A 22,861-nucleotide genomic window follows, 5' to 3' on the forward strand; every position below is an offset into this window, starting at 1 on the left:
TTGGAGCCTTTCGTGGACCAATTTCCCCGCAGGAAAGGTTAAGAAGAATACACAGGCTTATGCATGTATTGTGCCTCGGATAAACATCTAGTTAAAGTATGTCCTCTGGCTCCTCCCCGACGCTCTGGAAACGCCAGCTCCCGATCCTAAATGGAGCAAGGTTTCGGGAGAGCGATGTTTGCTCCACATCAATTCCATCCTTGAACTCTCCTGGACAAAGCAAATTGGTGATATTACAGGCCTTTTTATCGCCATCCAAGGACAAGGTCTACCCCATACTGGCCTTGGTGGATTGCAGAGCAATGGGAGTCTTCATTGATCAAGATTGGGTCAGAAGGAACAAGTTACTTACCTGTAACTGTTGTTCTCCAGCATGGGTCTGGCATGGATTCACATGCTCATGAATATTCCCAGTCGTCAGGCTGGGAATCCTCGGTAAAGAAAAAACCAGTATCAGTTTCTGATCTGTCTTTCGTAGTAGTAACCAATCACTGGTCTCTGCGTCATACTGACCACAGCCAATGACTGCCCTCTACCTAAGCACCGCCTCTGGCAGCCATCTTCAGATTTGGAAGCACGTGAAGTGGCAGTATGACCAAGTGAAGAGCCGCAGAGGGGTAGGCGGGAGGGTTCGCATGTGAATCCATGCCAGACCCATGCTGGAGAACAACAGTTACAGGTAAGTAACTTGTTCCTTCTCCAGCATGGGGTCTGGCATGGATTCACATGCTCATGAATAAAGAATACATAGCAGTACACACATGCACAACCACGGGAGGTGGCAAAGGCTCAACATTAAGCATTACATCAAACTCAACATCGAGCAATCTTAACTCCTCACCAGGCTCACCTCAGGCGAACAGGTTGCGCAGCACTGCTTGGCCGACCCTGGACTCCTCCCTGGAATCCCGATCGACGCAGTAGAATTTCGTGAAGGTGTGCGTCGACCTCCACGTAGCAGCCCTGCATATGTCCAGCAGGGGCACACCAGAAAGGAACGCCGTGGTAGCTGCGATCGCTCTGGTGGAATGGGCTCTCGGACGGCCAGGCAGCGGTCGGTTTGCCAACCGATGACAGTACATGATACAGCCGGAGAGCCATCTGGAAATGGAAGCCTTCGAGAGAGCCTTCCCCTGATTGACAGGTCCAAAGTTCACAAAGAGTTGTGACGTCTTCTGAAAACACTTCGTGCGGTCCACGTAGAACTTCAGCGCTCTAGCCACATCCAGCGAGTGCAAAGTCCTCTCAGCCGGCGACAAAGGCGACGGGAAGAACACAGGCAACACCAAAGGTTCGTCGAGATGGAAGTCCGACGGTACCTTGGGCATGAAGGAGGGGTGCGTCCTGAGCACTACCCTCGTGTCGTGAAAAGTCAAGTACGGGGCCTTGCAGGAAAGGGCCTGGATCTCTCCCACCCGTCGTGCGGAGGTGATGGCCACAAGAAACGCTGTTTTCCACGACAGAAACTTCAACGGGGCCGAGTGCAGAGGCTCGAACGGAGGTCCCATGAGCTTGGTCAGCACCACGTTGAGCTCCCACGCCGGGGCCGGCGCCTTCACCGGCGGGAACGATCTGAACAGTCCCTTCATGAACTCTTTCACCAGACGATGAGACCACAAGGACGTCCGGCCCGTGGTTCTGGTGTATCGGGAGATCGCAGCAAGATGAATCTTGATGGACGCGTGTGCCAGTCCAGCTTTGGCCAGCGTCAGCAGGTACGGCAGTACCTGGGGAGCCGTAATCCGTAGAGGGTTAATCTTCTGTGCGTGGCACCAGACAGAGAACCTCTTCCATTTGTGTCCGTAGCATTTAAGAGTCGAGGACGCCCTGGCCTTTGCAAGAACCTCTCTGCAGTCGGCCGGTATGTCGTATCCTCCAAACTCTAGCGCTGCAGGAGCCAGGCCTGCAAGTTCAGCGATTTCGGGTCGTGGTGGAGGATGGCGCCTCCTTCCCTGGAGAGTAGATACGCGTCCACCGGCAGCTTGATTGGCGGGGACACTGACAAGTCCAGAAGGTCCGGGAACCATATCTGCCTCGGCCACGCAGGTGCGACGAGGATCATCCTGCACCGTGACCTCTTGAGCTGGTTGACGAGCCGGATTAGCAGTGGCAAAGGAGGGAACGCGTAGAGGAACAGGCCCTCCCAGGGGAACGAGAAAGCATCGCCCATGCTCCTCGCCTGGGGAAACCTGCTGGCGAACCTCACTTGGAGTTCGTCGCCGTTGCGAACAGGTCGATCTGGGGTGTGCCCCACCGTCGGAAGAGGCGATCCACTAGATCCTGCCGTAGTTCCCACTCGTGGCACGAGCGCAGCTCCCTGCTGAGTGAGTCGGCGATGGTGTTTTTTATCCCTGCCAGATGAAACGGCACCAGAAACATCCTTTGGGCGACGGCCCAATGCCACAGGTCCTGCGCCTCCTTGGACAGCGCTGGAGACCTGGTTCCGCCCTGTTTCCTGATGTAAAACATGGTGGTGGTGTTGTCGGTGAAGATCCTCACCACCTTGCCCTTGAGGGACGGAAGGAAGGACCTGAGGGCCCAGAACACTGCACGGAGCTCCAGGACGTTGATATGGAGGAACTTCTCCGTCGGGAGCCAAAGGCCTCTCGCGTGCAGATTTTCGGTGTGCGCTCCCCACCCTTCCAGGGAGGCACCCGTGGTCACTGTCTCCTGGTGGTCTGGGGTCTGGAAGTCCATGCCCGCCTTCAGATGCGCGCGGTTGCCCCACCACCGGACCGCTCGGCGGAAACTCTCGTCGAGTGTGATCCTCTCCTCGAAGCCGCCCGTCGTTTGGATCCAGCGCGCGTCCAGGAACTCCTGCAACGGGCGCATCCGGAGCCTGCACATGGGAATGAGGTAGATGCAAGAAGACATCATTCCGAGGAGGGACTTGATGGACCTCACCTTGGCCGCGTCGGAAAACAACATCTGCTGTACTTTGCCCAGGATGGACCTGGTCCTTTCCTCCGACGGGGAGGCCAGAAGGGACACTGTGTCGAGCTTCGCTCCCAGAAACAGTGCGTTTTGCGCGGGTACCAGGTGGGACTTGGCGTAGTTCACGGAGAATCCCAGGTCCGTGAGAAGTTGGACGGTCCTTGCCGTGTGCTCCACAGCGAGCTCCCTCGTCTTGGCTCGGATGAGCCAGTCGTCCAGGTAGGGGTAGACGTGGATCACCTCGCGGCGCAGCTGCGCCGCCACCGGTGCAAGGCACTTGGTGAATACCCTGGGTGCCGAACGTAGTCCGAAGGGGAGGGCTTTGAACTGGTAGTGACGCCCTTGGACCACAAACCTGAGGAATTTTCGGTGCCCCTTTAGGATGGGAATATGGAAGTAGGCATCCTCCAAATCCAACGGCGACAGGAAGTCTCCTTCCTCCAGCTGCTCCAGGACGTGCTGGAGGGTGACCATCCGGAACTTCTGCGCCTTGATGAACTTGTTCAGACGTCGCAGGTCTAGGATGGGGCGCCATCCTCCCGTCTTCTTCTTCACGAGGAAGTATCTCGAGTAAACTCCGGAGCCCCGAAGCCTCTTTGGGACGAGTTCGATGACGCCCTTCCTGAGCATCGCCTTTACCTCCAGGAGAAGCTGAGGGACCTGAAGCTCTTTCCTGGCCACGGGGGGGACGCGCGGGCACCTTCTTTGAAACTCGAGCGCGTGGCCCCAGGCCAAGGCGTCCAGCACCCAACGGTCGGTGGAGATGGACTCCCACACGCTGACGAAGCTCGCCAGCCGGCCTCCCACCAGGGTGCTTCGGTGGGGGCCCGACCCCACGGCCGGTTCAATCCTGTTTCGACGAGGCTTTGCCGCCTTGACCTCCTTGGCGACGACGGCGGGGTCCGCCAGACTTGCCTCGTCCTCTGTAGGCCTCCTGAGACGACGAGCGGGCCGCTTGACGGTAGGTGGAGAAACCGCCGCCGGAACCTTTGGAGGCGCCCTTGCCTCCGCTGCTCCGAAAGGGCGTCCGTCGTTGCTGCAGAACCCCAAGGGCCCGGGCCGTCTCAGTGTCCGCTTTAATGGCCTGAAGGGAATCGTCCACTGTTTTCCCAAACAGGTTGTTCCCATCGAACGCCATGTCCAGGAAACTGGTCTGTACGTCTTGACGGAAGTCCGTAGCCTTGAGCCATCCACGCCGCCTAAGGCACACGCCGTTGCCCAACTGGCGAAACCCAGTGTCGGCGATGTCCGTCGCAATAGTGATGGCGTGGTCCGACGCCACCTCGCCTTCCTGTAGGATCTCCAGGGCATCCGCCCTCTTGTCGTCCGGTAGGAAGTCCAGCAGGGGAGCCAGTTTGTACCATAGCTCCCTGTCGTAGTGGGCCACGATAGATAGCCAAGGCGTTGGCCGCTTTAATCGTCGTCGCTGCAGACGAGATGACCCTGCGTCCCATAGCGTCCAATTTCTTTCCCTCGCCATCCGGTGGGGAAGTCGATGTGGAGGCCGCACCCCTCCCCCGCTTTCTTCCTGGCCGCCGCGGAGACGACGGAGTCCGGGGTAGGCTGCGCCCGGAGGCACAGGGGGGCCGCGTCCGGGACCCGGTAGTTCTTCTCGTACCGGTCTCTTCTAGCTGGCGTCGTGGAAGGGTTCTTGAGGAGGGCGAGGCCCTCATCCCAAATGTCGTCCAGTAGAGGCACCGCGAGGACCGTCTTCCTCTTGGCCTTGCGCCGTTGATAAAGGAATCCTTCCTTTTTCTTCTCCTCAGGGCAGAGTTGGAAAAGCTCGGACGCCCTGGCGATCATGGAGTGGAACGATCCAATCTCGTCGGGCGGAGAAGCCCTGGTGGGAGGCGACGACGGTAGATCTTCGTCCTATACCTCGTCGTCCGTACCCGTCGCTGCCGTGTCAGTCCCCGTATCATCCCCTCGGGTGGACGGGGAGGAGGGCTGGACGGAGCGCGACGGCTGAAAAGGAGGTGGAGGGTGAATCCTTTTCTTGGGCGGGGGAGCACCAGAAGGTCCCGGTTCAGGATCCCCCGACGGGAGAGGTTCCTCCGTCGGCAACGGTAGTCTCATCCTTATCTCTGAACATAAGGACTGTATAGCCAACAAAATGGCCGCCGAGTTGTCTTGCGGCACTGGCAGAGGGGAATTCGACGGGCGATCAGGGGCCCCGTCGGCACCCTCGACGATGTCGTCGGCACCAACGTCGGGATCCATCCCGACGGGCCGGTCTTCTTCCACGCCAAGGCCGTGGCTTAAGACCTCAATCAGCTCTTCCTCTGAGGTTGAGGCCGAATCTACAACGACGCCCTGCCCCCCCTTTTTCTTCCCCGCCGGGAGTTTCACGGGGGTCCTATCGATGGGCACAAAAGAGGACTCCCTCCGAGGTGGCAGGGAGACTCTGAGCCCCGAGGTCGCCACCACTGGTGTAGCCTCCACAGGCTGAGCCAGGGCCGCCGCAACAGTATCGATAGAGGGCTTGGCCGGATGGATTAAGGCCTTCACCACCTTAGGTGCGCTCACTGCCTTATCCTTGAGGGGGGGGGGGGGACACTGCCTCGCTCCCCCTCCGATGGGGCCTTCGAGCTCGACCGGGGCCTCTCCAGGAGCTTCGCCGGGTGCTCGCCCTTCCTCTTACCCGACCCAGAGCGTTGGCTCGTGGCTGAAGGTGCCGGGGAGGGTGCGCCCTGCCTGGCGCCCGTAGAGCCCGACCGTTCGGCGCTCCCGGTGCCAGCGGACTCGCGGTGCTTGGCCTTGTGTTGGACCCCCATCGCCGGGGCGTCCTCAAAGGTCTTAGAAGACCGCTCGGATTTCTTCCTCTTCTTCTCGCCTGACGGGCTCTTCGCTTCCAGCCAGTTGGCGAGACGGTGATGGCGGTCCTTCATGGTCCGCTCCGACATATTGCCGCAAAACGCACAGTCCTTCTCCACGTGCGTCTTGTCCTCATGTAAGCAGTAGAGACAAAAGGAGTGTTCGTCCTCCTTAAAGACGTTCTGCTGCTGGCATCCAGGGCAGACCCTGAACAGCTTTCCGGGCGTCGAGCTTCCCTTCTCCTGGGCCATGTCCGGGCCCGAGAAACTTTTGGAGTCCTCCAAAAGCGTAGCTCGACGAAATCTTCACCCTTGAGGGGCGCAGACGAATCCGACACGGGTCCCCGTTGATCGGATGGAGAGTCGGTGGAGCTTGAGGCTCTTTTGACCGAAAAAAACGAAGTTTTTGAGAAAAAACGTGAAAAATAGCACTAACGCTCGAGAGCAATAGCACGAGGATCCCAACACATGAACGTGCAGTAAAAATCTGAAGATGGCTGCCAGAGGCGGTGCTTAGGTAGAGGGCAGTCATTGGCTGTGGTCAGTATGACGCAGAGACCAGTGATTGGTTACTACTACGAAAGACAGATCAGAAACGAAACTGATACTGGTTTTTTCTTTACCGAGGATTCCCAGCCTGACGACGGGGAATATTCATGAGCATGTGAATCCATGCCAGACCCCATGCTGGAGAAGTCATAACATTCCGTATGAAGCAAGAAGTTTTTCACAGCCAGTGGAAGCAATTGACGGAAGACCTCTTTCCTCAGGACACATAAGTCTGCAAACAAGGGAGATCCATCTTTCCATAAATCATCATCAAGAAAGAATTGTGTTTGACATTATAAAATCAGCCCATTACCCCTTGGTTTTGGGCATGCCATGGTTACAAAGGCACAATCCATATATCAACTGGACGGCCGGATCCTTATTCCTGGGCTCAGAGTTCTGTATGAACCATTGTTTAAACCTGGATACCTCATTCACAGCCACTAAAAGTTCACCAAGGTGTCCAGAGACACCACTCATGGTTTCCAATATTGTACAAGTTCCAGAGATCTATCAAGGGTATGCTGATGTATTCTCTACTGCCATCGTTCAAGCCTTACCTCCACATAGACCCGAAGACTGTGCCATAGAAACTGAACTCTCAGCAGTGATTCCCTTTGGCAGGATGTTTATCCTTTCAGAACCAGAAAAGAGAGCCCTCCGGGAATACCTAGACACTAATCTTAAGAATGGCACCATAAGACCTTCAAAATCACCAGCTGGTGCTTCATTGTTCTTCGTTCCTAAAAAGGATACCAAAGAGCACAGACCTTGCCTGGACTATCGGGGCCTAAATCAACACACCCTGAAAGACAGATACCCACTACCCCTGATCTCGGATATCCTTGAAGCTGTGAGAGGTGCAGTGATATTCACGAAACTGGATCTCCGAGGTGCTTACCATTTGATCCGTATCCGGGAAGGAGACGAATGGAAAACAGCCTTTAGAACACCCTTTGGTCACTTTGAATACCTAGTCATACCCTTTGGTCTGACTAATGCTCCCGCAGTCTTCCAGCGTTTTATGGATAGGGTGTTCTCAGACATGTTATTTCTCAATGTTATCGTCTACCTGGATGACATATTGATCTTCTCGAAGGATTCCTTGAAACATGAAGAACATGTAAAGGCAGCACTTCAACGTCTCAGTGAAAATCAACTCTTAGCCAAACCAGAAAAATGTTTGTTTCATGCTACATCAGTTCACTATCTGGGGTTTGTCCTTAGTTCTGAAGGAATTAGTATGGATCCTTCAAAGGTGAAGGCCATACTGGCTTGGCCCGCCCCAACATCTGTAAAACAAATACAGTCCTTCCTGGGGCTTGCCAATTTCTACCGGAAATTCATTCCCACCTTTTCCGAGATTGTTCAACCCATTGTTAATCTCCTGAAGAAAGACGTTCCATTCAACTGGTCTATACCACAAGACAAGGCATTCCAACGCTTGAAAAAAGAATTCATTCAGGCCCACATCCTGGCCCAACCTGACATAAATCGTCCTTTTCCAGTGGAAACAGATGCCTCCAATTACGCCATAGGAGCAGTTTTAAAACAAGAATCCGATAAGTTGGAACATCCCATTGCTTACCTTTCACGGACCCTGACTACCAGTGAGACTCACTACTCAGTTCTGGAGAAGGAGTTATTGGCCATTCGTCATGCCTTCACTGAATGGAGACATCTACTCCTGGGTGTTAAATATCCAGTTCAAGTCCGTACTGATCATCGAAATCTTCAGGTCCTACAATCCATGGAGTGCAGGAACAGTAGATGGGCCTACTTCTTTGCTCAATATCAATTTCAAATCTCATATGTTCCTGGACCGCAAAACATGATTGCCGATGCCCTTTCTCGGCGTCCCGACTACGTTCCCTTGGAGGATAAGATCTATCCTAAAATGTTTCCACCTACAATCTTTGTAGCTCAAGCGATCAATCTCCTGGAAGAAATCAGAGTACAGACTCAATCATCTGAACTCTGGAAGGACATATCCGAGAAGAATCCCTGGCGTTTGACAATCAAGGAAGGATATGTATTCAAGAACAATTCAGTGGTCATTCCGACAAAAGAACTTCAACAGAAGGTAATGAATCTATGCCATGATACTCTTCACTCCGGCCATCGAGGGGTAACCAACACCTTCCGTCTTACATAAAGACAGTTCTGGTGGCCAGGGATGAAGTCCAGTGTAGTTCAATACATCAAGACCTGTGCAATTTGTAGTCGGAACAAATACGATAATCAGAGGCCGGCGGGTCTGCTTCTACAACCTACCTTGCCAAACAGACCCTGGGAAGTTATTGCCACTGACTTCATTGTTGAATTACCACCTTCCCAAGGATATACAACCATCATGGTAACCATTGACTTGTTCACTCATCTAGCTCATTTTACACCATTGTATAAACTACCATCTTCCTCAGAACTTGCTGGAATTTTCCTGGAACATATTTTTCATCTTCATGGCCTCCCTTCCAAGATTATTTCGGATCGGGGACCTCAATATATTTGACAATTCTGGAAACATCTCTGTCGTGTTCTAGGAATCCAACGTGCCCTTTCTTCAGGCCATCATCCACAAACCAATGGGGCAACGGAACGAGTAAATCAAACCCTGGAACAATATCTTCATTATTTTGCCACCAAGGTTCAAGAAGATTGGTCTCTCCTTATACCTTTAGCCGAATTCTCCTACAATAACTCAGATCATTCAGCTCTCAAGATCAGCCCTTTCTATTGCAGTCAAGGTTATCATCCGTCTGTTTTACCATCAGTTCTTCCAGAATCTACTCCGGTACCTACCCTTGACTCTTGGATTCAGACGCTGATCGACTTACAAAGAGAGGCCAAGGATCAGTTAGAACAGGCCCAGACTCGAACCAAAAGATATGCGGACTCTAAGAGAAGACCATCACCTTCCTATTCAGTTGGCGATCAAGTCTGGCTAGCCTCGAAACTGTTACCTCGACATCTACGACCAAACAAATTGGCTCCTCGCTATTATGGTCCATTTTCTATAAAGGAGATCATCAATCCCGTCTCCTTCCGACTTAAGCTCCCGGATTCCTGGAAGAAGATACATCCAGTCTTCCATACTTCCCTGTTGAAACCCTACGTTAGTTCTACTCGAAAACCCTTCAAACCCACACCTGTTGTTGTGGACGACCAGTTGGAATATGAGGTGTCTAGGATATGTGATTCCAGGTATAGAAGGGGTCGATTACAATATCTGGTCGAGTGGAAAGGCTACCCCCCTAGCGAGAGAACATGGGAACCAGTTTCTAATTTAAAGACCCCTCGTTTGCTCAGAAGATTCCATCTTATTCACCCAGGCAAGCCTGGAGGAACCAGTCTTCGGAGGGGGCATGCTGTCATGACCCGGCGAAATTGCCCCTTCTGGACCTCATGGTCATTGTCACGAAGGGCTTGTACTCCTTGTTCCTCCCAACATGGCCGTACCAAGCTCTGTGCTACGCACTGGCATTCACGTCGTAGCACGTACTATAAATTGGTCATGCCCTTGCGGGTCCGTGCGTCTCAACGCTATCTCCGATAGTGACCCGACGTGTGTTTGCTCTCTACATTTGCTTCCTTGATCCTCATAATTCCTTCCTTGCCTTTTTACCTGTTCCTGGACTTCCCCCCCCCCCCCCTACATTGCTTGTTTATAGCTAACCCTGGAACCACGAACTTCCCGGAACTCTGAACGCGCTCTGCAACCTGACAAGGCTCGGGCGAGCCTATTCAAGACCCGAACCACCCACAGGAAGAGTCCTGCGGCCAAACAAGGGAGATCCCGATCCCACTCCATGCTCACCCACCTTGTTCTATCCCCACCCACACCCAACCCCCACCCACCCACCCCCACACCCAACCCCCACCCCCACCTCCACACTACCCCACCCTCTAACCACTCTACCGCCACTCTCTACCTCTAACCACACTATCTCCTCTATATCCACATCCACCCACCCTACCCCCACTCTCTACCTCCTTCCACCCACCCTACTTGAACTCTCTACCTCCTTCTACACACCCAAACTCTCCCACTCCATGCTCACCCACCTCCTTCTACCCTCACCCCCCACCACTCTACCCCCACCCACCTCCTTCTACCCTCACCCCCCACCACTCTACCTCCACACTACCCCTACCTCCACACTACCCCTACCTCCACACTACCCCTACCTCCACACTACCCCTACCTCCACACTACCCCTTCTGCCACTCTCTACCTCTTACCACACTAGCTCCTCTATACCCACATCCACCCACCCTACCCCCCACTCAACCCCCCCAAACCCCAAATTTACCCCCACCCACCTCGCTCTACCCCCAACCACACCCACTCAGACTCTCTACCCGCTCATCCTGCATCTCGCACTAATACTTTATTTCTTATCCTCTCATTCTCAACCTCCCTCACATTTCCTCTTGCTCATCGATGGCACTGTGAGAGATGGGCCTCAACGACCGGTGGGGGGTGTCTGTACTTCCGCTCCCTATATGGCGGAGGGGAGGCACAGGGGACCCCAGCCAAGATTCTCTATTCGGTAGCAATGGTCGAGCAATCAAGGCCTAGCTTCTCAGGATGTGATGCAGGCTGGTTCTTAAGTACAGTGTATCCCCCAAGCCCCCACAAAGGAATATCCACACTCTGTATTGGTTAGAACACAGTCTTTATATAATCAAAAGTTAAGGTTATGTACATTTATCATGATAACTCACTTTGTACTCTGGCAAAATCTACAATGACAAATATTTACAATCCTAAAGTGGTACCACCCTAGATCTCATTGAAGTGCATGAACAATACTGTACAATATCACACAGACCAATAGAGTGAAAACAGCAATAGAGAGAGGAGAGAAAATAAGATGGTTGAGCAATAGGCAGAATACTGACCCCTACCACTAGGCACAGTTCTGTGTGGAGATCCCCCCACCTGGGCAACCTGTAAAGACAGATATAGCACAAGCCCAGTCCATATATTGCTCTGCAAGTCTTATTCTCTCCTATAAGGTTTTTACCCCCCCAATGTACCTGGTGGAGTCGAGCTCCTCGAAGAGGCGTCGACAAACGTCGAGGGACTCGCTGTTCGGCGACGGGGAATCGACGGCCCTTCTTGAATGCCTTCCCTTTCAAGCGGGAGGCACGGGGCGTCGAACGTCCGTCGACAAACGAGGTAGACCGATGTCGAAGAGGCGGCAGCTTCGTCCGAGCGGTGCTCGTCGGCGTCGGGGCGTCGGCGTCCTGCAAGGCGGAGGTGTGCGGGGCACCTCGATGACCATAGTTCTGGACCGCAAAGATTGTAGAGACGGAAACCCAGCAAGGGCGTCGAGTCGTCCGAGTCTTTGAGGTCGTCGGGTGGCGGTAAACCCACCGGCAGGTTTCTCCTCGGCGCGTTGGTCGTCCTCGACTTTCTCCGGCAGGATAAGCGGTCGACGATGCGGTCGAGAGAGTCCTTCGATTGAATGTTCTTAGGCAAAGGAGCGGACGGCTCCGGTCGTCGGCGGCACGGCGTCAAGTGGTTCCCACGGCTGGGCAACACAACTTCGACGGGCCTCCAGCGGTTTCACAAACCTGCGAACCCTGGTCGACGGCAATGGACTTCGACGGCGTCGATGTCTGGGTGCTTCACTTCGATCTCCTCAGCGGTCCCGTCTCGGGTAGACAGCCTTTCGAGGGTCTGTCTTCCAGGGCGCTTCGGCGAAGATGGAGCGGTGCTCGATGGTCCCTCGGAGCACAGGAAGAGGGCGCCTTACCAGGTCCTCTCTCGGGTCAGCCCTCGACGATTTCGTCAGCCTTCAGATCGGTCGAAGCAAATGCCACAGCAAGTCTTCTTCTTCCAGCTGGACGTCGAGGATCAGCAGTTCCAGTTACTCGTAGAGTGGAGACTCAGCTCCCTGGCTGCTTCAGGAGCACAATGGTCGCTTCTCAACCAAAGGTCCCTTCTGAACACTTTTCCAGTGGTGAGAGGTCCCCAGATATACTATCCTCTCTCTCATCCACGCTGCTGGCACACACTCAGCAGCCAATCATACTGCAGGCCATTCATGCAATCAGTCAGCCAATCAGGCACACAGTGCATTCAGGCCACACTCCTCCCTTCCAGACACTCACAACAAGGAATGTGGATTGGGACAAGTACCCAGCCATTCAACACTACACACTGCATTCAGGCCAGTTTCGGGCAGGGCTGTCTCAGTCTTTGTCTCTCATGCCAGAAACCAGACAACCACAACAAGAAGTGTATATTGGTCACACACTCCATTCACCCAGGTCCCACCCACAGGAGGTACCCACAACATAGTCACTGGGAAGGCTCCAGCCAGTCTAGCTGGGCCTTCACACCAATACCATACATGGAGCTTCCACCCAACAGCCAGTCAGGGGGAAGGGACAGAGACAGGGCTTCCCAGGACTTTGGGAAAACAAGTTAACAGGCCATAGAAAGCAAGAGGCCACAGGGGCCATCTTGTTTCCTATCAGGAATCAACAGATCCAAATGGCAGGGCCAGGGTATCCCAAAATGGAGGACACCCGGAGCACCTGTCAAATTCAGCACGGAGCTGCCACCAGCCCATACCCTGCTCTGGGGCCACCCACAGGTGCCAAAAAACATACACTAGGGGCACAGGGTTGTACCCCTACCCATGGGTGCCATAAGGGTATCCCATGGGTCTGTTCACCAAACCAAAAGAGAGCTGCACTGCCAGGAGTCCCACATGGACTCCGGGGCAGAAAACATAACAGAACACACGGTAAAAACAGAAAAAGGACAAGGATTCAGAGGCCCTGTCCCTCAGATGCAATTCCAGCATCACAGGCACCCTCTCTCAATCATTTCCTCCCTTGCTCTATTCCCATTCCTTCTCATTCTCTGAAACACCCACACCCCTTATCTCATCCTCCTTTGAAACTATGCACTCTATTTGCACCCTGGTGCCTATAAATTCAAAATGCAAGGAACCGCAGTAAAAGCCCAAAACTATTTGCTTTGCCAATACTTGTTTCACATGTGCGGCCACTTCAGAGTGCAGGAGTTAAAAAATACAACAATCCTGAGACATTCATAGGCTGGGAGGGATAGGTCGCCACAATCACTTCAGTGGTTTTTTGGTTCCTTCTCACCTGCAAATATCTTTTGGTGCCCAAGTTACTCCAGGAGCAAAAGAACACTATCTCGGAGTTCTGGTAGAATTATTAAACCAATTAAACCTTGGCTTGTGGGTTTTGATGCCGCCAAAATCCCTTGAGGTCATTACAGGATTGTGATATATGTTTAGGCAATTATTTCTTTACATCAAAGGGGTAGTCCTTAATGTGAAGTGCAGGCTGAGATGTCTCAATAGCATAGGGTAAAGACAGGGACATAGGAAAACTACATATTCTTAACTTGCATTCTTAGACAGCACTGCATGCAACCCCTGCATGCAGAAAAGGTCGAACACAGCCAACAGCACGCCAATCTTTCGTCACACAGAAAAGACTTGGTGGCATGTCAGAACAAAGGAAAGGACTCTACCTGCCAAGGTGCTGGTGTGACGGAAGGCACGCACTTGAGAGTCGGAGAGGCCAGTTAGCATAGAAATGAGCGTGTCCATAAGGAACTCATCGTAGATGATGTTGTACTGGCACTGGCGTACAAGGGTATGAATGAACTCACAGAAATTTGCCTTGAACTTTTTCCAGGGAAGGCTGGTCATAGACAGTGGATAATCAGCAGACTCCTGCAAAACAACAAGTTGAGAACTTGTCACATTTCGTCAATTCTGCTACTTTGGTCGTAGCAGTTGATCATAAAAATAGTTACGAAAATGTTAAGAGCTTGAGTGACAAATCTGACTGCGTGCAAGAATCTATGGCTGCCCATAGTTGGAATAACCATAAGGCTAGAAACCAACAGCAGCTAGTTTGAACCTGGATACCTCCAATGATTATTTAGATTGCTATCTACACAAAAGTTTAAACTCCAGTGTGGTTTTATTGGTGTTTCACAAGTGTTTCGACCCCACAGGGTTCTTTTTCAGGATACATTTTTTTAAATAAATTGTCACGTCTTATGGATCATGGGCTGCAAGTTTTCCTGCTGGCCTAGTAAGGCCGAGTGCTGTACCGCGACAGTGCATGGCTAACCAGCACTCTGCAATTTTTTTTTTTAAATGTAGCCTTGAAAAGGACCCTGTGGTGTCGAAACACGTGTCGGCTGACCACTTATGACCACCAACCACCAAAACACCACTGGAGTTAAAACCTTTGTGTAGATATCAATCAATCTAAATAATCAGCGCAATGTATCCAGGTTCAAATTAGCTTCAGCGCCTCAACTCATCCGTCACCATGCACCTATAATCTAAACTAAAGCAAGCAAACAATGGAGAGAAGCGCAAGAGGAGTTTTAGACCTGGTGCCCAATTGTTCTGTAGTAACCAACAGCAACTTGCCTTTCATAGTCGTGCTGGCAGAGCACACATCTCTTGCGAATGGGGAGATCAAGTGAAGTGGAATACAGTTTAAATCAAAATAAATTATAGCATAAGAGATAGCTCAAATCTTCATTATATTTAATTCCGAGGAAAGCCGATGAAACGGGTGGGGATCGACTGAAAAACACCAATTAGTAAGATACTGTAAAGGAAAATTATTTGTTTTGGCATTTGTAATGCATTCTTTAAAATCAGCACTTCTGCAGAATGTACGGTGGTACAGGCAAGCTGTAGGATTCAAAGACAGTGTCTCAAACGTGACAGTGAAAATGTCCTGCTATGATAAAAACTCTAGTTTCAGCCGTACTGGTTGAAACAGCAGCTTCCATTTTCAGTCACTTGGAGGGCACTCTAGCGGACAAGGAACAAGTTATTACCTGTAACTCCTGTTTGTCAGCATTGGTATCTTACATGGATTCACATACTTCTGAATGTTCCCCATCAGGTTGGGAATCCTCGTTAAAATTAAAGCAGTTTTGGCGTAACGCTTAAGAATAAAAATTTCTAGTCACTTATATAGCCCATTGCTATTACTTTGAGTCATACTACCCCAACCAATGGCTTCCATCCTCCTTATTTCCACCCCTGGTATCCACATCTAATGCGCACAGTAAAATGACAGTAGGAACAAAAGAGAGTAGGGGGACGGTCTCATGTGAATTCATGTAAGATACCAATGCTGGAAACAGGAGTTGCAGGTAAATAACGTGTTCCTTCTCCAGCATTGGATCTTACAGAAGGAATGGTAACTCGCCTCTAAAACACTTGCTTCAAGCAAAAATGTTGTGCGGAACTGCCTGTCCGACACAAGACTCCTCCCTGTTGAGGCAGTAGATTCTTGTGAAGGTTTGGCTAGACCTCGATGTAGCAGCCCTGAAGATGTCTAGTATGGGCACACTGGACAGGAACGCTGCATTAGCGGCCAGGCCTCTTCGCAAGTCGTTGATAATGTGAAATGCAGCCAGATAGCCACCTGGAGATGGACTTCGACAAAGCGTTCTCCTTCCCAAAAGCAACAAAGAGTTGCAAAGTCTTTTGTGCGTGCAACGTTAAACTTCAACCTAAGGGCACCGTCCAGTGAATGCAACACTCTCTCCGCCGACGAGGTAGAAGATTCGAACAACACTGGAAGATTTATGGCTTCGTTGAGATGAAATGCTGAAGGAACTTTTAGCATAAACGAAGGGTTAGTGCGCACCACCCTAGATTGATGAAAAACCAAATATAGTGATTTGCAAGTAAGAGCTTAGAGTTCTCCAAAGTACCTAGCTGATGTAATAGGAACCAGAAAAGCAGTGTTTTCAGATAGAAACCTCATCAGTGCCCCGTGCAGAGTTTCAAAAGGAGAGCCCATCAGTTTAGGGAAAACCACGTGGAGTGTGGTCCTTGAGAAACATTTGAACAAGCCTATGCAACCATAGTAAAGGCTTGCCAGCAGTCAGAGTGTAGCAACAAATATCAGCCACGTTAACCTTTATTGAAGCATGTGATAAGCCAACTTTTGCCAATGGCAATAAGTTCTGTAGGATTTGAGCAGCCTTAATAAGGTGAGGCTTAAGTTTCTGAGATTGACACCAAATGGAAAACCTCTTCCACTTATGCTTGTAGCAAGAGAGCATTGATTGAGCTCTTGACTTGACCAGAATCTTAAGGGTATCTGGAATTATCAAATTCCCATTCTGCAGTATCCAGGCCATCGACTTCAGGGATGCTGGGTCGTGATGAAGGATGGGTCTCCTTCCCTAGACAGTAGGTCTGGAAGAGGCAGAGGCTTGATGCACAGCGCTACCTGCAGATGGAGTAGGTCCGAGTACCAAATTTGCCGCAGCCACGCCCAAGCTATCCGAATCATCCTGCACCAGCTCGTGTTAAGTGCCTTGAGTACTCTTAGAACGAGCGGAATAGGTGGGAATGCGTATAGGAACCAAGGGATGAAGAAAGCGTCCCCTAGCATTCTCTTTCTGAGGATACCTGCAGGCAAACTGGCGGCACTTGGAATTGTTCCCCATTGCATGCAAGTCGATCTGACGCTAACCCCATCTTGAGAACAGTCGGAAAACCTGGTCCTGACAGAGCTCCCACTCGTGGCAAGACCGCAGTTCCCTGCTGAGGGAATCTGCGATGGTGTTGTGGATCCCAGCCAGGTGAAATGGAATGAGGAACATCGCTTGCGTGATCGCTCATTGCCCTTAGTTATTGCGCTTCTTTGGAAAAGACGGGAGAGTGGGCCCCCCACTGCTTGCTTCCTGATGTAAAACATGGTGGCAGTATTGTCTGTGAAGATGCGGATCATGTGGCCCTGCAACTGGGGTGGAAAAGGCCAGACAGGCCAGAACACTACCCGGAGCTGTAACACATTGATGTGAAGTTCCTTGAAGACCGGTAGCCAGAGGCTTCTGGCATAGAGTTGACCTGTGTGTGCGCCCACCCAACCTTCCAGAGAGGCATCGGTAATTATGGTGGCTTGATGGGCTGGAGGGCGAAAAGGGGGCACTCTGAGTCAGGTGCTACTGATGTTTCCACCACTTGAGTGATAGTCGAAACTCTGTGATGAGTGTAACCTTGTCGTTCCAGGAGCCTATTTCTTTCCACCTAGCATGTTTCCAGGAGCGGCCCCATGTGTAGCCTGAAGCGCGAGGGATGCATGAAGACAATATGATTAAATACACTGCACCCACCATTGCAAACTGCGACTAATGTGTAGTGGCGATATAGTGGCATGTTTGCATGAGGCTAACATTTTCTACAATGAGAGCCCAAGGACATTCAATCGTTATCCAATCGTATATTGAGAATTAAACATAAGCTGACTCGAGGTGACGGCATGCTTGAATGAGCCTAATAGGCTGACTGGGGAGCGCAAAGGGAAGCAAATTGGACACATTAATAGACTGTCAGGTATCAGAAAACACATGTCCTCATCAATCATTACAATTCAGAGCAAATAAAACATACCATGTTGCACACTGGTTTTTCGAGTAAATGTTAAATCTGTGCTTGTACTACATATGTTAACTAGATTTTGAATAAAACAACTGTTTGGAACATTACCGTGAAAGAACAAGTTACTTTCTTACCTGGTAACGTTCTTTCGATGGGATGGTCCGACGTCGTATTCCCTATCTATGACAGGTAATGTCCACAGCTGTGCTGCTTCAGAAAATCTTTGGCGTCTACGTCCTGCGTCGATGAGCCGTCCCCGAGGACCTCCTCTGACGGCCGACGTCACCCGATGTGATAAGTAGGACGCACGACGCCCATAGCATCAGTTATAGTTTTTTCCCAGAACGTGTGCCACCAGTTTTATGAAAGTCAAACACACAAGGCCTTGCAGAACGCAAGCTGCAATCGCATAAGAAATTCTGCAGCGGGGAAGGCAGGGAGGGAGCGATATGGAATAAGTCGTCGGACCATCCCATTTAAAGAACGTTACCAGGTAAGAAAGTAACTTGTTCTTCGAGGGGATTGGGTCCTCAGACGAATTCCATATCTATGACAGACTCCCAAAGCAGTACCAAGCAAGGAGGTGGGAAAGAATTTAGAATACAAATTTAGCATGCCCAATCAAATTGTGGAATAGAGAACTGCCTTGCCAAAGGCCAGATCTTGCCCTCTGACGGAATCAAGGGAATAGTGACGTACAAAAGTATGTACTAAAGCCCAGGTGGCTGCATCACAGATGTGACGAATATGAACTCCCCTCTGCAGGGCAGTAGACGCAGCCACTCCTCAGGTAGAATGGGCCCGCAAGTCAGCGGGTCCTTACCCGCCAAGCGGTAACACTCGGAGATAGCTAAAATAATCCGAGACAAAGTCTGTTTCGTCACAGTTTGTCCCAAACGCTTCCCAGCGTAACCAATGAAAAGTTGATCGTCCACTTTGACCTGGGACATGCACGAAATATAAAAGCTCAACGCTCTCCGAGGATCAAGCCTATGGAGCCTCTCTCCTCTTCCTTACCAGGATGTGGAGGAGGATAGAACGCTGGAAGAACAACCTTCTGGCTCAAATGAAAATCCGAAACCACCTTCGGAAGAAAAGAAGGACGAACTCTAAGGACAACCCTGTCCTTGTAAAACACAGTGAAGGGTGGCTTAACTAAAAGTGCCTGTAACTCACTCACTCTGCGAGCGGAAGTAACCGCAACCAAAAACACCGTTTTCAGAGTCAACAGCCTCAAAGGGCAAAAATGTAAAGGCTCAAACGGAGCACCCATAAGAAACTTAAGAACAAGGTTCAAATCCCAACCTGGCGCCAAAAAAGGTGACGGAGGGAACACATTAGTGAGCCCTTTCAAAAACTGCGAAATTAAAGGAATCTTAAAATAGGAATACTCTTCAGACGAGCACTTCAATATGGACAGCGCCGCCAGGTAACCTTTAATGGTCCCCACTTGCAAGCCCCTGTGGGCCAAAGAAAGCAAAAAAGACAAAACCATGGGAATGTCGCATTCAAAAGGATCCACATTCTGAACTCTGCACCAGTCGCAGAACTTTCTCCAACGGCAACGGTACAGAGACTTTGTTGCCGGCCGCCTGGCCGAGAGCAACACCTCCATCACGTCTTCAGGGAGGTCCCAATCCTTATACCTCAACCTCAAAGAAGCCAAGCGTGAAGATTGAGGGATCTGACCTCTGGATGGAGAACCTGACCCCCCCGCCCGTGAGAGCAGATCGTCTCGGTAGGGAAGACGACGTGGAGGGCAGATGGACAAGTCGAGAAGGTCCGGGTACCACGTCCTCCGGGCCCACGCCAGAGCAATGAGGATCATCCGGGAACCGAACCTCCGTAACCTCCGCAACACTTGCGGGATGACGGGGACTGGAGGAAACGCGTACAGCAGTGGGAATGACCACTCCACCAAGAACGCGTCTCCTAAGGCTCCTTTTGGAGGAAATTCCCGCGAGCAAAACCTTTCGCACTTCCGGCTGACACTGAAGGCGAAGAGATCCACTTGAGGGGTCCCCCCCCAAAGAGCGAGGATCTCCAGGACAATCTCCTGAGCCAGCTCCCACTCGTGAGAGATCGTGCTCTGCCTGCTCAGAGCGTCCGCCGTCTCGTTGTCGTCTCCGGCCAGATGAACTGCCGAGATCGAAACTTCCTGCTGGATGGCCCAGAACTCGAGCTGCATCGCCTCCCTGCACAGCGGAAGTGACCCTGCCCCCCACCTTTTTGTTGAGGTAGTGCATGGCCACCGTGTGGTCCATCAGAATCAGGACACTCTTCCCGCGCACAGTCGGCAGAAAAGCCTTCAGCTCCAACAGATTGATATGGAGTCTGGACTCCGACGGAGACCAACGACCGCTGTCAACTCGCTGGCATGAGCTCCCCATCACGTGAGGGATGCGTCCGTCACGATCGTCACCTCCAGCCAGGGCAGCCAAAATGGGGCCCCCTTCATCAGATTGCCCTCGACGGCCCACCACAGAAGGTCCCGGGCTACCGAGGGCGGCACCTGAACAGGGTCCGACAGCCTGCCGGAGGACTGAGACCACTGGAGCTTGAGTGCCCACTGCAAAGACCTCATCCGCAGATGAGCCTCTGGCACTAGAAGAATGCAGGATGCCATGAGGCCGAGCAGTCTCAAGAACTCGGACGCTGGGAGATTCTGGGCAAACTGAAACTTGTGCACCATCTGCTGAATGTGAAGAGCCCTCACCTGAGGAGGAAAACACTGCCCGATGTACTGGAGCCGCTGCGTTGGTGTCAAATGGGACTTCTTTAAATTGACGGAGAAGCCCAGCCTGTGAAGGGAGTGGCAGGTGACGGACAGATGATCCAGGACTTGCTCGGGAAAGCTCCCCCTGATCAACCAATCGTCCAGGTAGGGGTAGACGTGAATCCCCCTTTTCCTGAGATGCGCTGCCACCACCACCATGAGCTTGGTGAAAACCCTCGGGACGGAGGTCAATCCGAACGGCAGGACCCGAAACTGAAAGTGCGAGTCACCAACAGTGAACCTCAGGTACTTTTTGTGCTTGTGATGGATCGACACATGGAAGTAAGCATCCTTGAGGTCGAGCGACACCAACCAGTCCTGAAGTTGAAGGGCCTGGAGGACTTGAGAAAGTCACCATCTTGAACTTGTCCTTCCTGAGGAGTTTGTTCAAACCGCGCAAGTCCATGATGGACCTCAATCCCCCGTCTTTCTTCGTAATCAAAAAATAAGCGGAATACCATCCCTTGTTCCTCTCCGCTACAGGCACCAGTTCTATGGCGCCTTTCTCCAGCAGGGCTTGAATTTCCTGCGCAAGGAGCGGATCCGGACTCTTCAAAGAGAGGTTCCCTGGTGGATTGTCGTGAGGCTTCTGCCGAAAAGGAAGACAGTAGCCGTGGGTTATGATCTCCAGAACCCACACATCCGAAGTAATGGCTTGTCACTCTACAAGATGCTGCGCCAGCATTCCCCCAACCGGCGAACCATGGGACCTGGCCTCATGACTGAGTGGTAGCGGCTGCGGCGTTGCCTGAGGGCAAAGAGGCAACTGCCCGAGCGACCTTGGCACCTCGAGTACCTTTGTTTCCACCTCTGACACTCTTACGATGGCCTCTTTGACTGCTAGCTCCTCTCGCTTTACTGAAGGACGAGTAATAGCGAAAGGAACCTCCCCTCCATTGCTGTGCCCTAGGACGAAAAGGCGGAGGTTGGCGAACTGCAGCACCCAATGATTTCGCTGCAGCTTTGGAGGTCTGCAACCTCTCAAGGCTCTCATCAGCCTTGCTGCCAAAAAGGCGTTCACCGTCAAAAGGCATGTTGAGGAGCCGGGACTGCACATCAGGAGCGAACCCAGATTTCCGCAATCACGCAAACCTGCGCATTACGGTGCTCGCCGCCATGGACCGGCTGACACAATCCGCCAAGTCCAAACCCGACTGAACGGCCTCACACATAGCATCCTTGCCATCCTGAACCATAGCAAGGAAACCATCCCGTTCGTCTCCTTCGGCAATATGATCAGCCGCTAATGCAACACAGTTCCACAGAGTGTGCGTGAAACGAGACAAGGCACATATGGAGTTGGCCGCCTGAAGCGCCATACCCCCCGAAGAAAACACTTTCTTCGCCCAGCCGTCAAAACATTGGTCGTCCCTATCAGGAGGGATGGTAGGATACGACGCCTGCTTGGCCGGGGCCGTAACTACCTGCACCACAAAACTCTCCGGAGTGGGGTGCCTAGACAAGTAGAAGGGGTCGCTACTGGCTGGACGGTTTTTTCGCAACAAAGACTTGCCCACTGCCGGGAGACTCTCCGGAGCAGTCCAAGCCGCCGCCAACCTTCTCTGCAGAGCCATATGAAAAGGCAAAACCGGGTCAGTGGGTGGACCGAGATCAAGGATGTCCTTGAGATCATCCTGAACGAACTCCCCTGGGGGAGCTGACCAACCCAAGTACTCGGTAACCCGAGACATAAGGCGCCGATATGAAGAATTGGCATGAGTGCCAGGCTCCGGCCGACAAAACTCCACCTCCAGAGAGGTGTCCAGTCCACTGGCATGCAGCCACTGCCTCAGGTCATCAAACTGGCTATGGCCCGAGATAAGGTCATCTGGAACCGGAACCAGGCCGCCATCAGAGCCTTCATCACCCTCTGAAATGTACTCCAGGCGGGGAAAGGAAGACCTCTGCGGACCAAAGCAGTGCCGGACCTTAGCCATAGCCTTTCTAGGGGCAAACCCCGTGCCACGGGGCCCCTCCGACACCACCGCCTCGAAAGGCGCCGGCGTCGACAGAAAAGGCGTCGAGGGCGAGCGAATCGGCGTCAACGACAGCTGCAGCGCCGTCAGCATCAGCAGCATCGACAGTCCTCGAAGCCGGAGCTCTGAGCGTGTCTCTCGACAACCTGGGCGCCGACGACCCCCTCGAAGACGGAACCTCGAGAGAAATAGTCGTCGACCTCGGAGCCACAGGCGTCGACGTCTTCTTCGAAGATGGCACAGGATCACGCGGTCTCGAGCGCGTAGAGGACCGGGACCTGGAACGGGCATGGCGAGAACGGCTACCCTTGTCTGAGCAGGACCTCTCCCGCGAGCCGTGCCGACCACCTGAGCCCGAAGGCGTACCGGCGGTGTCTCTCG

The 22,861-nt window shown here is 52.2% G+C and overlaps 1 protein-coding gene across 1 annotated transcript in view; it reads right to left on the bottom strand.

Moving 5' to 3' along the window:
• Positions 1 to 22,861, bottom strand: part of STAG3 (STAG3 cohesin complex component) — a 2,261,782-nt gene that overhangs the window by 1,893,967 nt on the left and 344,954 nt on the right. Inside the window, exon 7 of the mRNA XM_069646424.1 lies at positions 13,825 to 14,029. Coding sequence (XP_069502525.1) covers positions 13,825 to 14,029 — 205 coding nt within the window. The remainder of the gene's footprint in view (positions 1 to 13,824; positions 14,030 to 22,861) is intronic.

The sequence above is a fragment of the Ambystoma mexicanum genome, chromosome 1p (genome assembly GCF_040938575.1).
Source record: "Ambystoma mexicanum isolate Mex_15411 chromosome 1p, UKY_AmexF1_1, whole genome shotgun sequence".
NCBI classification, from domain to species: domain Eukaryota; kingdom Metazoa; phylum Chordata; class Amphibia; order Caudata; family Ambystomatidae; genus Ambystoma; species Ambystoma mexicanum.